Source organism: Chelonia mydas, chromosome 7 (assembly GCF_015237465.2).
Source record: "Chelonia mydas isolate rCheMyd1 chromosome 7, rCheMyd1.pri.v2, whole genome shotgun sequence".
Lineage (NCBI taxonomy): Eukaryota > Metazoa > Chordata > Testudines > Cheloniidae > Chelonia > Chelonia mydas.
This window is the reverse complement of record NC_057853.1, coordinates 55,928,491-55,945,973: the sequence shown is the minus strand read 5'-3', so window position 1 is coordinate 55,945,973 and position 17,483 is coordinate 55,928,491. Positions and strand designations below refer to the sequence as shown.

The window sequence follows — 17,483 nt, the reverse complement described above, 5'->3', positions numbered from 1 at the left end:
CCCATTTGTCGTCCTACCATTATCCCTAAGCTCCTCATTAGCCTCATTAAAGACTGAGGCAAAGTATTTGTTTAGATTTGTTTAATGTTTCAGTTTGAAATCGAGAGTTGTACAGGTTGAATATAAGGGGGAGGGGAAGGGTCACATTTTTTAATGGTTAACCAGACGAAAAGGTTCAGGATTCAGTTTGAATTTTTATCAAACATTCAGCTTGGTGTTTTTCTTAAGTGTCTGCTGCTCAGCAATCCATAGGCTAAATCCTGGAGAGCAACATGAAAAGGAATCATCATTGTATGTCTATAATGTTCCAGCTGGCACCAAGTTGATGAGGAACGTTTAACCCGATGGGTGCAGAGAGAGGATGATTTCATGATAGTTTGGGCAGTTTGACAGGGATTCAGTTTATAATTAATTTTCATGCTCTGTCAGTGAGTACACAAGGGCAAACAGAGATTATATACCAATAAAAGTTCAAAGGAATTCATTCCTAGTGTGACAGTTCCAGTCACCATTGTTAGTTCAGAGCTTATCTTGTTAACTCAGAGGAACTGAGAGCTCCTATTGGCTAATTGCTTGCACCCTCTTTTTGCTGTGTAGAATATAAAAACTGAGGAGTCTGAAATACAAAGTAAACCCCTGTTCAAACCCAGAATAATTGCTACACTCTGCAATGGAACCTCTGGGAGCAACAAGTGTTTTCCTGGTGATTTGTGTCTCTTGCCTTCTTTTCCTTTCGGCATGGAGAAAGGTGTCTGAAAGTGGGAAGCTGCCTCCTGGCCCTGTTGCTTTTCCCATCATAGGGAACACGCTGCAGCTAAATACGAAGAATTTACCCCAACATGTAGATGAGGTAAGGGTGTTTTCATGGTATCAGTTGCTGGGTTGTAGGTGGACATTAAACAGAGCCTGGCTCAAGCCTAGCCTGGCAGCAGTTCCACATTAGCTCAAATTTCTGACTTCTTATTTCACAAAACAATCAGTCTTGGAGGCTAGATGTAAATGGTTGGTGATAATATACTGCTTGTTTTAGAGGGGGTCTTATTCACAGCTAATCCAGAGTGCCCCCTGCAGCTGCACTGCAGTGAGTACAAGTTGTCACAGGGTGTGGAAAGTGGTCTAGTAGGTTATATAAAGAACTGGCAGTCTGGTGCCTTGGGTACTGTTCCTACCTCTGCTACAGACTCCAGGTGTGCTCTTGGGCGTGTCACTTAACCCCTCTGTGCCTTAATTTTCCCATCTGTAAAATTGCTCTAATGATACTTGTCTGCATCGCAAAATGATGGTAAGGCAGAAACTGCAGGTCAGCTTTGGAGAAATGACATTGTAGTGCTCCATGTTCTGGCATTTTAGCCAGCTCTGCAGACACACCCTGGGATTGGAGAGACAGGTTTGATTCTTTCCTTCTGGCAAATCATCACAAATAATGAGGATTGTACAAGAAAAATTCTGCCCCCAAAAAGAAAAGAAGTACTTGTGGCACCTTAGAGACTAACCAATTTATTTGAGCATAAGCTTTCGTGAGCTACAGCTCACTTCATCGGATGCATACTGTGGATACACTACATCGGATGCTTTGTGTGTATATAATAAGATCTTCTACACTTTCCACAGTATGCATCCGATGAAGTGAGCTGTAGCTCACGAAAGCTTATGCTCAAATAAATTGGTTAGTCTCTAAGGTGCCACAAGTACTCCTTTTCTTTTTGCGAATACAGACTAACACGGCTGTTACTCTGAAACCTGTCATTCTGCCCCCTGTTACAGCTGTTTACCCTCATTGTCTTCACATCATGCCCTGAGATACAGATGTGTTTGTCTGTATATTTGCACAGATGTAATCAATTGGAAATTGGATAATAATTCTGTTGGTGATATAAAAGGGGAAACAGAATCTCACTTCTGTCTGTCTTTGGCTCTGCAGGGCTGACAGAAGTAAAATGAAGGGAAACATCTCTCTTGCTATTGTCAAATCAGCTGCCATGACTGAATAAATGCAAGCAGCGTTTCTGTGGAGTTAAAATTGTCATTTTAACATAGCACTCAAGATCACCATTGAAAGGCCCTATATTGATGCAGTCTGCTCTTATAATGAGATAATTGTATAACACGGACAGAATTATCCTGGGAGCACTCAGACACACACAGCTATAGGGAAAAATGTTTAAAATATGAGGATAACAAAGTGAAGCACTGAAAAGTCAGGAAGTCCCAGATTCTCCAAGATATGTAGGCGCATAACTCTCATTGAAATCCATGGAGTTAGGCTCCTAAATACCTTGGAGGATCTGGGCTGAAATGGCCAACTTTGGACGATGACCAGTAGTAAAACTTGCCTAGTATTAGCTCAGTGGCATGAGAGCAATTCATCAGTTTATAATTTGATCTTCCCGAATTCTTATCCTAAATAAGTGGATCTAACTTAAAACTTATTGGTCTTTGTGCTAAATTTTTACAGCTCAGTGAAAAGTACGGCTCGATTTTCACAATATATTTAGGCTCAGAACGGGTTGTGGTGTTGTATGGATATGAGATTGTGAAGGAAGCTCTCATCGGTCTTGGGGAGGAGTTCAGTGGAAGAGGAAGTATGCCATTATTTGAAAAAATGGCACAGGAACCAGGTACGTTTCAAATAACTTCAGCATATAGAGCTGATGTTCTCTGTATGGGGAGAACACAATTGAGAACTGAAAAGCGGAAACAGCTGGAGCTTCAATGATGCAGTTGTAAATATTGGATAAATAGTCTTGGTTCCAGAGCTCATTCCTCATTGCACTACTGGTTCACTGACATGAATGGTTCCTAGCATCTCACTACAGGTTTATAAGAGGTAACAAACAGCCAGGCCAATCTACCTTCCAAGGCCCAGAATACAGCCAGGAGAGCAGGGCTGGATTGGCAAAAAGGGTCAGAACAAACCATGAATTCCTGTCCCCTTCTTCACCTGTCCTCCCTAACTAGGTAGATTCCATGAGCGGAGAAGGATTATTTTTATCCTTTCATAATAAAAAGTGAGGGAATAATAAATATGGAAATTCCAAGATGTCCTTTTCAGGAAGTCTCTTAACTTATTTATTCATTAAGTGAAGAATAGTTATATTACTATCACAGTGACTGTGAAAACAACCTTCAGCATAGTTACTTGACTACACAGGGAAAAAACTATGTGAAAGGAACATTATTAAGGTTGTAAAGTCAAGTTCTCAGAAATTAGGGAATGCTAGAATTAAGATATGTCTGTGTAGTTGCATGAGTTAATGGAGTAACTGATAGCAGTAGTAGGTTTTCATCTCACATGTGGACAGGCACAAAGTGCTGTGCGGCGCTGGTGCATGTCTCCGGAGGACAGAACCTTTGGAGATTTTAGCTACTAAACTCTATTGTGTGAAATGTGATTTTTTTCAAAGGCTTGTAATTTGGTCACATTCTGGGAAACCACTGAAAATGAAGTGACCTATAATGGCCAATTAACACCTCTGCAGTGGTGGGATGATGGAGGGTTAGTAGTCAGCAGGGTGTCTTATAAATCATTGCAATCGGCCATAAAAACAGTGTTTCTTTAAGAGTGAACCTCTTTTGCAGTCTGTCCCACCTTGTTTTTAGCTTGGACACGCTAATTAACTGCTGCAGACCTGAGGAAGAGCTCAGTGCAGCTCAAAAGCTTGTCCTTCCATCAACACAGGTTGGTCCCATAGAAGATATGACCTCACCTACCTTGTCTCTCTGATATCCGGGGTCCCACATGGCAATAGCAATACTGCAATCAGTATTTGCAATGTAGCTGTAATGTCGTCTCCCTAGTAGAACACAGACACAATATCAGTTAAGTTGAAATGGAACCTTTGACTCACCAATGTTTGGGTATATTTCAAAGAGGCAAACTGAGTCTGGCCCTCCCTCCTTTCATTCCTGTTCTCTTCCCATTTCCAGGTATTGTTTTCAGCAATGGGGAGCGGTGGAAGAAGCTCCGCCGATTTGCCCTCACTAACCTGAGAAATTTTGGGATGGGGAAGAAAAGCATTGAGGAGCGTATCCAGGAAGAAACCCGTTTTCTAGTGGAAAGGCTCAGAAACACAAATGGTGGGCATCGTTTCATGTCTGTTGGAAACTGAGGGAATCAAAGACTCTTGTCTTTCTGTTTTTCATGATGTTTAGTTCAAACATCTTATAACTCAAGCCATTAACTGCACATATAACAACCCGTGTTAATGTAATGGGAAAGGATGCGTGAAACATTCCAGAGATGACCATTTCTGGCTGTTTCTTTCTCACATTTTCTCCCCTCTGATCTGTGATCAATGAGCAAATGGAAGATATTTGTCTCGAGTGTACAGACACTAACACAGTGAGCCATATTAGAGCGGGTTAGTTCCAGTGTGCTGGGTTAACAAGACACCCAGGCCTACAGTTTGCTTCTTCTCATTTTCTCTCGGCTAGATATCTGATACACATTTGGCACCTACATTTGATAGTGATAGGCTCCATCAGAATGTTTGAAATCACGGTGTACATTTACAGTGCTTCATAACGGGCACTCATTGTCTCTTACGTTATTCCTCTTCATTCCTTGTGGAACATAAGGCCTTCCCCAGCACCTTCCATCTTTGCCAGTCTCCTACTGCAGTCTTAGTTTTTTCCAATGTCAATTTGCTAACTAACAATTCTGCTTATATTGTGCATTTCCATGTTATTCATGGTCTACCTTATTGCCTCTTGCCATGGGAGTTCCAGTCCAATGCCTGTCTTATTATATTATTCAAGTCTTTTGTCCATGTATGTTCTAGCCATCTGCATTCCAGAATTTCCTGTCCCATCAGTTTTTGTTTCATCTTCCTCCAGAGTTCTTCATTTGTGATTTTTTTTTTCTACCCATCTGATATTGAGGATTTGTCTACGGCAGTTGTTTATAAGAACTTGGAGTATAGATATAAGGTCTCAATATGTTTCCAAGTTTCAGCACGATATAGTAAGACTGACTTTACAATGGTGCTAAATATTTGAAGTTTAGCTGGGAAGGTAAGATTTGTATTTCTCCAGATCGGATTTAGAGTTACAAGGGCATGTCTGGCTTTTGCTATTCTGGCTTTAATGTCTTTGTCTGTTCCACCTGTTGTATTTGAGATTCTGCTGAGATATGTGAAATATCAGAGCTCTTCTGTGTCAGTGCCAGTGACACTCCTAAATTATTATTTATATTCCAGTAACGTCTAGCGGTCCCAGCTGATATTGGGGCTCCTTTGCATATGGACTTTTGGAACAAATGGTTTGAGACAATCCGTGTCCCAAGCAGTGTACATCTTAAATAGACGTGAATGAAAACAGTGGAAGAAATGAATGATTTTCCCTGCTATTTTAGAGGTGGAGAACTGAGACCCATGCCAGTGTCTTAACCACAAGGTCACCCTGCCTCTTGCAATATTTAATGCAACACTAAGGGCTAAACTGAAGTTGGCTCTGCCCATCTGGTGAATTGTGAGTGGGAGAGGAGAATGCACTGAGTCCCTTCCCCACCCCTGGTACCACATTAGTGCTGCAACTTGTGCACCTGAGCCAAGGGCAGCTATTGCTGTTGGGAATGAGTCAAAGAGAATCGACGGGTGAGGGACACGAGTAGGGGTCTGGTGCATGAAGAAAATGCTGCTTCTGGATGTTCCCCAGGAGCACTGTGGCCTCAAGTCAGAGGGGTGAACTCTTGCCCATAATTCCCAGGAATGTTGTGCCGGTCCCTCTGATGCTGCAGCCCCAGGTTAGCTCTCAGTTACCAGCCCCGTGTGTTCCTTGTGCTTTTGAGGAAGGAAGAACCTGAAATGGAAGCTAAGATGTCACTGGTGAGCCAGTGGGAAATTCAGCCTCTCCAGCTGTGTTAGCTGAGCTGTGGGGCCTGCTTAGTGCACAGTGAGGGCAGAAAGCAGCCCCCTCCCCTCTGCTGTTGTGCTGGGAGCCTTTATTCCTTCCCTAGCACAACAGTCGTGTGTTTACGCTGCACGGCCTGGCCTGGCAGTGCCAAGGGGAGATTGCTGCGCTCTGGGAGTTAGTGATGATGCTACAACAACACAAGCAATGGCTCAGGCAGAGCCCTCTGAGCAGGATCCTGTTGTGAACAGGTTGGGATCCTTTCTGTGAAATGGGCCCCAAGACAGACAGGCAGGCGTCACCCAGAGAGGCACTGTTGGCCAGAGTGTGCCCAGCAGAGAGCAGCAGAGCAGACAGAGTGAAAACTGATTGCCAAGAAAAAAAAGTGGCACGTGTTTAATTTAGCATGTGAGAGGTAAGAGTGGGGGTTGGCGCAGCCCTAACCCACCCTCCCCAGGGAATATTGCTGTCAGCCCCACCTTGAGTCCTGCCTTATGGTTGGAGATCCACAATGTCCCAGTGTTGCTAGTGACTCTGGCGCTGAGGGTCAAGACACTGAATTAAAACTAACTCTTTTTAGTTTTGTTTTGCTCCAGCGCAGCCCTTTGACCCCACCCTCTTCCTCACCCACGCCGTCTCCAACATCATCTGCGCCATCGTCTTTGGGGACCGGTTTGACTATGAAGATAAGAAGTTTGTGACTTTAATAAATCTCATAGAGGAAAATGGCAAGCTCCAGCGCTCCCCCTGGACAGCGGTATGTTCAGGGGTTTATTCCATTCTTCTCCTTTGTACTGGGAGAGGGGACAGAGATTTCTTTCTTTGACTATTAATTTTCCTTAAACAATTGTTATTTCAGATTCCCATAATGGTCTCCTTCTCCTTGTTAGGCTTATGCTACTACCATGCTGACCCTACAGCTTCTATCTAAGGATTGTTTAAATTCCTCCACAAAAGACTTTGTTAGCTCAGAATTAAGTTTGCTTGAGGACATTCTCTATCTACACAATTGGTAAAAATCAAGGAAATCACCAGTAAAAACACTGATATCAATATCAACACTATAGCATGCCCTAGCAGATTTGCAACGTGATAGGTGAATGTGATCACATTCCTCACCTCCAAAGCAAACTTCCTTTCACTTCCAGTTCACAGCCAGCCACCAAACATGGTATTTTAAGTAAAATATAAAACAGATTTATTAATGACAGAAAAATAGATTTTAAGCGATAAGTGGTAGGCATAAAGGATAGAGATGGTTACCAAAAATATAAAAATAAGCACACAATCTAAGTTCTAGAAACTAAACAGGAGTTGAATCAAGCAGGGTCTCACCCTGATAGATAGTCCAAGCAGGATACAGATCTTCAATACACAGGCTGGAATTCTCCTCTATCCCAGGACCACCTCCCCAGTTCACAGTCTTTGTCCTCCAGGTGTGTTTCCAGATGTTGAGTTGTGGGAGGAGAGAGGCCAAAATATATGGCCACTGTTCCCTCTTTTATATCCTTAGTCCCTGGGCCTAGAAGACACTTGTCTCGGCATGTCCTGGAGAGCTTCCCCAAGACCTTTGGTTGAGCAACCCCCCTGGAGTGGTCTTGTCCAATGGAGTCACGGGGTCCGGTAGTCCCTGTTGTGTGGTGCTTGCACAACTGTCCTTGAAGTGTAAATCCCTTGATTACAAGTCCCCTGTTTATTAGTGGTCATTGAGTCCTCAAGTTCTCTGTCCTCAAGTACCCTCCTGTGAGTGGTTTGCTTTCTTTGTATGCCACTGGCAAATTTACAATATATTTCAGTAACAACCATAAAGCAAAATCTCATAACTTGATCCACACTAATGATATACACATTTGGACAGAACAATGTGTTTCAGCAGATCATGACTTTTCATATATCGTGCAGGGTATGCTTTGCATGAAACATATCATAATTATATGAGAGTGGTGAATATAGGGTTCCAGGGTGTTGCTTACAGGTACAGAGTGCCACAGTGTCACTGCTGCGTTTGTGAGGAATTTATGTATGTTGGGTAGTCCGACTTATGTGACAAAGTTTCTCCTCTACCTTGGTGGGTCCTGCACTTATTGGCCTCAGAGATTCACGGCAGCCCTCAGTTTGGCCACTTTCGTGGCTCAAATCTGCCGTTCACTCAGGTAACCTCATCACTGGCCAGCATGGGGAAAAAGAGAAGAACAATCCCCCTCAGTCTCTGCTGATCCACCATGTAGGTCAGGGAACAGCCCAGAGACCTCCCCTCTGGTGGAACCCACAGTCCAGGTCAACTTCTCCTGTGTTTGATCAGGAGCTGGGAGGTTTCGGGGGAACCCGGGCCTGCCCTCTCCTCCAGGTTCCAGCCCAGGACCCTGTGGATTGCAGCTGTCGAGAGTGCCTCCTGTAATAGCTGCATGACAGCTACAACTCCCTGGGCTACCTCCCCATAGCCTACTCCCAACACCTTCATTATCCTCACCACAAGATCTTCCTCCTGGTGTCTGATAATGCTTGTACTCCTCAGTCCTCCAGCAGCATATCCTCTCACTCCCAGCTCCTTATGCACCCCCCTCTTAACTGATGGGAGGTCCTTTTTAAACCAGGTGTCCTGATTAGCCTGCCTGCCATAATTGATTCTAGAAAGTTCTTAATTGACTCCAGGTGTCTTGATTAGCTTGCCTGTCTTAATTGGTTCTAGCAGGTTCCTGATTGTTCTAGGGCAGCCCCTGCTCTGGTCACTCAGGGAACAGAAAACTATTCATCCAGTGGCCAGTATATTTGCCTTCTACCAAACTCCTGTACTCCACTTGTCTGAGTCTGTCACACTTAGTAGAGTTTGCAACGTTCTGTTGAATTCATTTTGATAAGAAGGTGCCAAAGAAACACTGAATTGTACAGCTGTAGTGGGTCATTTGCATGAACACTATAATTATCTGTTGCGTCCAGATAAATCCAGCTGTGTTTTTCTTTCATCCTTTACAGCTGTACAATTTTTTCCCGACTCTCATGGATTACATGCCTGGGCCTCACCACAGGCTATTTAAAAATGGTTTGGAGTTCAGAAAATTTGTTCTGGAGAGAGTGAATATGCATAAAGAGTCTCTGGATCCCAGCTGTCCTCGAGACTTTATCGATGCTTTCTTCATCAAAGTGGAAGAGGTATGTGAGGGAAGTAGCCCTTCCTCTTTACTGTGGAGTGGATTATATGTATGATCGAGATTAATTTGTGAAGCAGTAACATAGTACATGGCTTTGGAGAAGACCTGAAGGGGACACATGGTCTCTGCCCAAGGAACATACATTATAATGGTCAAGCTCTGCTCTCTTCCTTCAAGTAAAGAAAAAAATCACCTTATTGGACAGAAAAGGCCCAATGCAGTAATGATGCTGAAATCTCAAGTGCTGTCGGCCATTTGTGTGGGATTTTTATAATGATCAGAGGTGGGTCATCTGTTGGGTAGAAGAATATATATCTGAACATATCCTACAGTTTTACTGCCAAGAATCAAAGATCTTCACCAAATCTTTTTGTAGGAGCAAAAGAATGGCCAGTCAGACTTTAATGTGGGAAGTCTGGTACGAAGCACAGTAGAGTTATTTATTGCTGGAACGGGGACAACCAGCATCACCATGAAATTTGGACTCCTGATTCTTCTGAAATACCCAGAAATAGAAGGTAACACCATTACAATGGGCATTACTTGTCCCTGTATTGATAGTCTAAGCAAAGGGTCCAAAGGCTGAATGGGCCATTCTGATTGAATTCCTCTCTCAAATCCAGATCGGTGTTGAGGCTCCCATGCAGGGGGAAGGAATTAATGCTGTGGGAGCCTCCATTGTCACTGACCGCGCGGTGCCTGTTCTGTGAGTTACAGATACCTTCACACTCCAGGCATGTGAAATGGCAAAGTCATTGTGTCTTCAGATTTAATCAGCTTGTCGGTGTCAGGATTGTGTAAGGTTCTAAATCAGAGCTCTGCCAGTGCTAGAGACTACGCACAGAGCAGACAGGTGCAAGGTGAATTCCACCTCATGGGCTTCCTCCATCTGCACAACCATGATTTGACTTTGGTGGGGAAAGGTTTAGGACAAATCTCTTGCTGAGCAGTTGGTTATATGCACTTGTGGTAACATCCCATTAAGTCTAACATCCCATTTTTCTCATAACTGGGCATAAGTAAAATCACTGCGTTGGAATTATATTATTGCACTTTGTCATAGCTGCCATGGTCAGTAGCTTCTGTAGCACCAAATTGACCAGTTTTGTTATAATCCCAATTTGCATACAGTGTGACAGAATGGTGGGCAAATCTCTGTGAATCCTGTTCTTTATCATTATTGTTAAACTGCATTAATCTGATGACAGAGAAAGTTCATGAAGAGATTGACCGTGTGATTGGCCGAAGCCGAAGCCCCTGCATGGCGGATCGAAGCCAGATGCCCTACACAGATGCTGTGGTACATGAAATCCAGAGATACATCGATCTTGTCCCATTAGGTTTGCCACATGCCGTGACTAGAGATGTTCGTCTCAAACAGTACCTTATTCCCAAGGTCAGTTCTCAATGTGTTTGTGAAGGGTCGAGTTCTTTTACCTTTTTCTCCTTTTAATGCTGAGTTATTCGCTATAGAAATGCTTCAACTAGATTTTGTGTGGTGGGTTTTTTTTTTTTTTTTTGCTCTTTTACCAATTATTATTGAATCCCTCCAAGCCTCTGCATGAAGCAGAACAGCAGTTTGCAATATGCAGGCTGGACTTTCATTCCTGGACAGGGTTTCAGATCGTAGATGTGGAATAGGGAATAACTTTTTAGCAAGGGTACTCAGCTAAGATTTGATATCAAACTAGTGTGTGCAAACATTCTTCTATTTTGAGGCCAACGGGATTTTGTTTCTGGGGAAATTTCTTGGCACAGTTAGGTCACAAACAAAACAACATAGCAAATGCGAATGAGCAATGACTGAATAAGTTCAAAAAGTATTGGAGCCCTCCTCACCTTTGCTTAGTTCTGATCTGAATGCAAGTCAATCAGTACAAATATGAAACAAAGCAAAAACTATACTTCAAGATTAAGGCATTTTTAACAGTGAGTCAAGCTCACACAGTTAATTCTTGGTTTTTGTATATTAAATGTTGAAAAATAGACTTGCATTTATATTAAATAGACTAACAGGTTCTAAGGCCAGAAGGATCATTGTGATCGTTTAGTTTGATGTCCTATATAACACGGGTCATGGAACTTGTTCAAGAGCAGATCTTTCAGAAAAACATCCAATCTTGATTTTAAAAAATTGTCAGTGATGGAGAATCCATCACATCACTGGGTAAATTGTTCCGATGGGTAATTATTCTGACTGATAAAAACTTCCACCTTATTTCTAGTCTGAAATTGTCTAGCTTCAGCTTCCAGCCACTGGATGATGTTACACCTCTCTCTGCTAGGCTGAAGAGCCCATTACTAAATATTTGTTCCCCATGTAGATAGCTATAGATTGCAATCAAGTCACCCCTTAACCTTCTCTTTGTTAAACTAAATAGATTGAGCTCCTTGAGCGTATCACCATAAGGCATGTTTTCTAATTCTTTAATTATTTGAGTTGTGGGCACCAGAACTGGACACAGTATTCCAGCAGGGGTCTCACCAGTGCCAAATACAGAGGTAAAATAACCTTGCTACTCCTACTCGAGACTCGCCTGTTTCTGCATCCCAGGATAGTGTTAGCTTATTTGGCTACAGCATTACACTAGGAGCTCATGTTAAGCTGATTATCCACCACAACCCCCAAATCTTTTTAAGAGTCATTACTCTACTTGGATAGAGGCCCCCTCCTGGAAGTATGGCCTACCTTCTTTGTTCCCAGATGCATACGTTTATATTTAGCTGTATTAAAATACATATTGTTTGCTTGCGCCCATTTCACCAAGCTAGCTATATTGCTCTGAATCAATGACCTATCCTTTTCATTATGTACCATGCCTCCAACTTTTGTGTCATCTGCAAACTTTATCAATGATAATTTTGTGTTTTCCTTCAAGTCATTGATAAAAATATTAAATAACATAGGGCCAAGAACCAGTCCCTGCGGGATCCCACTGAAAACAGACCCACTCACTGACAATTTCCAATTGACAATTAAATTTTGAGCCCTGTCAGTTAACCAGTTTTTAATCCATTTAATTTGTGCCGTATTAATTCTTTATTGTTCTGGTTTTTTAATCAAAATGTTGCATGATACCAAGTCATCCTTACAGAAGCCTAAGTAGAGTAGGTGGTCACTACTACCCTTATGAAACACCCTTCTAATTTAATCAAAGAAGGATAATAATTTAGTGTGAAGAATCTATTTTCCATAATCCCATGTTGATTTGCATTAATAACATTACCCTCCTTTAGTTCTTTATTAATCTAGTCTCATAACATCCGTTCCATTATCTTGCCTGGGATTGATGTAAGGCTGATAAGCCAGTGATTACTCAGGTCATCCTGTTGACCCTTTTTTAAAATGGGCACAGCATTAGTTTTCTTCCAGTTTTCTGGAACTTCCCCACTGTTTGATAACTTACTGAAAATCAGCATTAATGGTACAGCAAGCTCCTCGGCCAACCTTTTAAAAACTCTCGAATGCAAGTTATCTGAACCTGCTGATTTCAAAATGTCTACTTTAGTAGCTTCTACTTAATATCCTCCAAAGGTACTAGTGGACAGAGATATAAGGCCAAAAGGGACCCTTGTGATCATTTAGTCTGACCTCATGTATAACATAGGCCATAGAACGCCTCCAAAATAATTCCTTTGATGTAGCTTCTCTCTCACTAGCAGGGGTATTTCGCAAGGTCTGATATACTGAATAATAATAAAATTTAGCTCCTGTATCTCAGAGCACTTTATGAAGAGGAGGTAGTATCACTGTCTCCAATTTACAGAGGCAGTAACAAGGGGTCTGAGACCAAAAGTGACTTGCCTAAAGTCATTCAATATATCCTAGGTCTGCCAGTGAGTAGTATAAAGGGTAAACTGCTGTTCAGTGGGTATAACTGTGCTCATGAAATTTTAATATTTCTGCTTCTGGTTGAAAGCATGGCATTCAGGGGATGCAAGGAAATGAAGAAAAACAAAGATAGGTTCCACAGTCCAGCTCAGTGAATTTTGGGGGCTTCTCTCTTTTGGATAGTATCCACTTGTCAGGGTTCCTTCCCCACTCTGAACTCTAGCGTACAGTTGTGGGGACCCGCATGAAAGACCCCCTAAGCTTATTCTTACCAGCTTAGATTAAAAACTTCCCCAAGGTACAAACTTTGTCTTGTCCTTGAACAGTATGCTGCCACCACCAAGCGTGTTAAACAAAGAACAGGGAAAGAGCCCACTTGGAGACGTCTTCCCCCCAAAATATCCCCCCAAGCCCTGCATACCCCCTTTCCTGGGGAAGGCTTGATAAAAATCCTCACCAATTTGTACAGGTGAACACAGACCCAAACCCTTGGATCTTAAGAACAATGAAAAAACAATCAGGTTCCTAAAAGAAGAATTTTAATTAAACAAAAAGTAAAAGAATCACCTCTGTAAAATCAGGATGGTAAATACTTTATGGGGTATTCAGATTCAAAGCACAGAGGATCCCCCTCTGGGCAAAACCTTAAAGTTACAGAAAACAGGAATAAACCTCCCTCTTAACACAGGGAAAATTCACATAAAACAAAAGATAAACTAATCCGCCTTGCCTGGCTTACCTATACTGGTTGCAATATTGGAGACTTGGATTAGGATGGGTTGGAGAAGATGGATTTCTGTCTGGCCTCTCTCAGTCCCAAGAGAGATCAACCATGTAAAAAAAAAGCACAAACAAAACCCTTCCCCCGCGTCCCCCCCCCACGATTTGAAAGTATCTTGTCTCCTTATTGGTCCTTTGGATCAGGTGCCAGCCAGGTTAACTGAGCTTCTTAACCCTTTACAGGTAACAGGATGTTGCCTCTGGCCAGGAGGGATTTTATAGCACTGTATCCAGAAAGGTGATTACCCTTCCCTTTATATTTATGACACCACTTTAACTCTTTTCTTCTGCATTTGCTAATTCAGGGCACCACGATATTTCCTTCACTGAAGTCAGTTCTGTATGACAGCAGGGAATTCCCAAACCCAGAGCAATTTAACCCGGGACATTTCTTGGACGAAAATGGTGCCTTTAAGAAGAGTGACTTCTTCATGCCTTTTTCTGCAGGTAAATTAAGCCATTTTTATTTCAGATCCCAGACTGTCTTCTGGCTTTGCCTTGAACTTCCTAGTGGCTCTCAGACTGTTTAGTGCATAGTGTTTTCAGGTGGCCCATGAAGCAGAGTCTCTCACGTTAGCAAAGCATCTATCAGTCTTTAAAGAGTGTCACTTCCTGTTCGTTGCCTGAAGTGAGTTTTTTTAGCTAGATACACACTCCCCTCTCTTCGCTGGAAAGATATCCTCAAAATGCAGGGTTGGAAGTGACCTTGATAGGTCATCAAGTCCAGCCCCCTGCGCTGATGCAGGATCACGTAAATCTAGACCATCCCTGACAGGTGTTTGTCCAGCCTGTTCTTAAAATCCTCCAACAATGGGGATTTCACAACTTCCCTTGGAAGCCTGTTCCAGAGTTTAACTACCATTAGAGTTAGATAGTTTTTGCTAATATGCAACCTAAATCTCCCTTGCTGCAGATTAAGCCCATTACTTGTCCTACCTTCAGTGGACAGGGAGAACAACTGATTCCTATCCTCTTTATAACAGCCCTTAACATTTTTGAAGACTATCAGGTCCCGCCTCAATCATCTTTCTCAAAACTAAACATGCCCAGTTTTGTTAACCATTTCTCAGCGGTCAGGTTTTCTAAACCTTTGATCATTTTTGTTGCTCTCCTCAGGACACTCTCTAATTTATCCATGTTTCCTAAACTGTGGATCCCAGAATTGGAGAGGGTACTCCAGCTGAGACCTCACTGGTGCTGAGCAGTATGGGATAATCACCTCGTGTGTCTTATATATGACACTCTTGTTAATACACCCCAGAATGTTATTAGCCTTTTTTGCAACTGCATCACATGGTTGATTTATATTGAATTTGTGATCCACCATAACCTCCCTGGATCATTTTCATCAGTTCTACTGCTTAGCCAATTATTCCCTATTTTATAGTTGTGAATTATAATTGTGCAAATATAAGCATACTCTCCACTCCATTATCCAAGTCATTAATCAAAATATTGACTAGTATAGGACACAGGAAAGGCCCTTCTGGGACCCCATTTTATACACCCTCACAGTATGAAAGCAAATCATTGATAGCTACTCTCTGAGTATGGTTTTTTCAACCAGTTCTGAACCAGTAATTTATCTAGACCACATTTCCCATGCTCGCTCATGAGAATGTCATGCAGATCTGTGCCAAAAGTCTTATTAAACCAAAATATATCACATCTACTGCTCCCCCTCTGTTTTCTAGGCCAGTAATCCTGTTAAAGGAGGAAATCAGGATGGTTTGGCATGATTTACTCTTGACAAATCCATGCTGGCTATTCCTCATAACCCTATTATCTTCTAGGTATTTACCAATTGATTGTTTAAAAATTTGTTCCAGTATCTTTCCAGGCTGACTGGTCAACAATTCCCCAGATCCTCTTTGTTCCCCTTGTTAAAGCTGGGTACCATGTTTTTCCATCTGCAGTCTTCTGGAACCTCACCCATCCTCCATGAGCTAACAGTTCTGAGATTGCTTCACCTAGTTCCTTAAGTTCATTGGGCCCTGCTGATTTGACTACATCTAACTTATCTGAATATTCTTTAACTTGTTCTCCCCCTATTTTGGAGTGTGTTTCTTTCCCCTTGTTGACAGGTTTCGGAGTAGCAGCCGTGTTAGTCTGTATTCGCAAAAAGAAAAGGAGTACTTGCGGCACCTTAGAGACTAAGCATAAGCTTTTGTGAGCTACAGCTCACTTCATTGGAATGCATGTAGCTCATGAAAGCTTATGCTCAAATAAATTTGTTAGTCTCTAAGGTGCCACAAGTACTCCTTTTCTTTTTCCCCTTGCTGTTAATATTAATTGTGTTGGGTATCTGGTCACCTTTCACCTTTCCAGTAAAGACTGAAGCAGAAGGTGCATTAAATACCTCAGCCTTCTTGATGTCATCAAGGGGCTACTTAAGTTCTCTACTTGAATCTAAGCTACTTAGCCTCCCTGCCACTCTGTTAACAGTGCCTTTCAGCCTTCTTCCTCCATCCTGCTACTCAGGACACCCACATCTCTCTATTTGTTACTTCTCCCCTTCTACTCAGTCACCACCATGTCACTCCCCCAGAAAACTGTTTAGCTCATTTGGGAAATGGATAATCTATTCCTCAAACCCCACATCTTCCTACCCTTCACCCCCAACTGCCTTTAAAATGCCAATATAAAGAATTCAATTCTTCAAATAATCTGTGAGTGGCTTCTTAAACCCCTGTAAACTTTCTTCCCTCTCTGAACTCTGAGAGACAGCCATTATCCTCCATGCACTTACCCTGAATTACTCTGTGCATCTAATTACCGAGATTTTGCTTCCATAATAACCATATTTAAAATGTGCTGCAAAGAAAGATCTCCATCATCAATTCAAAATTCCTCTTTCATTGCAGGGAAGCGGATTTGCGTGGGAGAGGGTCTGGCTCGGATGGAGCTATTTTTGCTACTGACAACGATTTTGCAGAACTTTACCTTGAAACCTGTCGTTGATCCCAAAGACATTGATATAACGCCAGTAACGACTTTTGTGTCAAATGCACCAAAATCATACCAGCTCTGTGTTCTTCCTCGGTAAAGGTTACCTCAATATCCCCAGACCTGTGCATGCATTTGATTGTCTTTGATTCTGGACTCATTTACACAGTGACAGAAATGAACTCATTGTCTTGAAACAGATAAGTTGCTAGTTTTTTATGTAACTTGGATTTAACAATATTAAGTATAATATAAAAAATTAACCATACAATTGACTCAAAAAGCCATGTACAATAATCGTGTAGTGTTCTCAGACAGGCTCAGGTGTGACAAGAAGCTGGGTATGTGTTGGGTTCATTTGTGGTGACAACTATGGAACTTCTTTAGGCAGCTGTAAGGCTACTTTATTGACAAGGAGTTAGTAACAGTGTCCAGACCTTGTTCTCTGACCAGCCAATGAGAATAAATTGTGATGATGTAATACTTTTGGCTTGGTATTCTACTTTGATAGGCGGAGTTTCTGTGGCTTCAGACTGAACTAGTGTTTTCCCTCCCCTGCTTGTTCATGGAATTTAAACTAAGCACAGTGTTAATAAATACATAATACATATTTATGTAGTTTTATTATATGTGTATATATATACATATATTTTTTCCAGGGCTGAGACTGAGCTTCACCAAGTAGTCACTGAACCAACAAGACATGATGCCATTTTAGGTTTGGTATTGGTGAGTAATGAGGACCTCATAGAAGAACTGGTTATAGGAGACAGCCTTGTTTTGAGTGATCATGAGGTAATTCAGTTTAAACTAAATGGGCAGAAAGACAAAAATAAATTGTAAGTAGGGCCCTTTATTTCAAAAGAGCTTACTTAAAAAATTAGGGAATTAGGGAAGTAGATTGGACTGAAGAACTCAAGGATCTG

At 42.0% G+C, this 17,483-nt stretch overlaps 1 protein-coding gene across 1 annotated transcript; it reads left to right on the top strand.

The window, feature by feature from the left end:
* The first annotated feature begins 526 nt into the window (after positions 1–526).
* Positions 527–17,145, top strand: LOC102942059 (cytochrome P450 2H2). Its single transcript, XM_007053381.3, has 9 exons — positions 527–850; positions 2,456–2,618; positions 3,928–4,077; positions 6,447–6,607; positions 8,824–9,000; positions 9,376–9,517; positions 10,208–10,395; positions 13,917–14,058; positions 16,476–17,145. The coding sequence occupies exons 1-9, from the start codon at positions 671–673 to the stop codon at positions 16,655–16,657; spliced, it is 1,485 nt and encodes a 494-aa protein (XP_007053443.2). The 5' UTR covers positions 527–670; the 3' UTR covers positions 16,658–17,145.
* Positions 17,146–17,483: the final 338 nt, after the last annotated feature.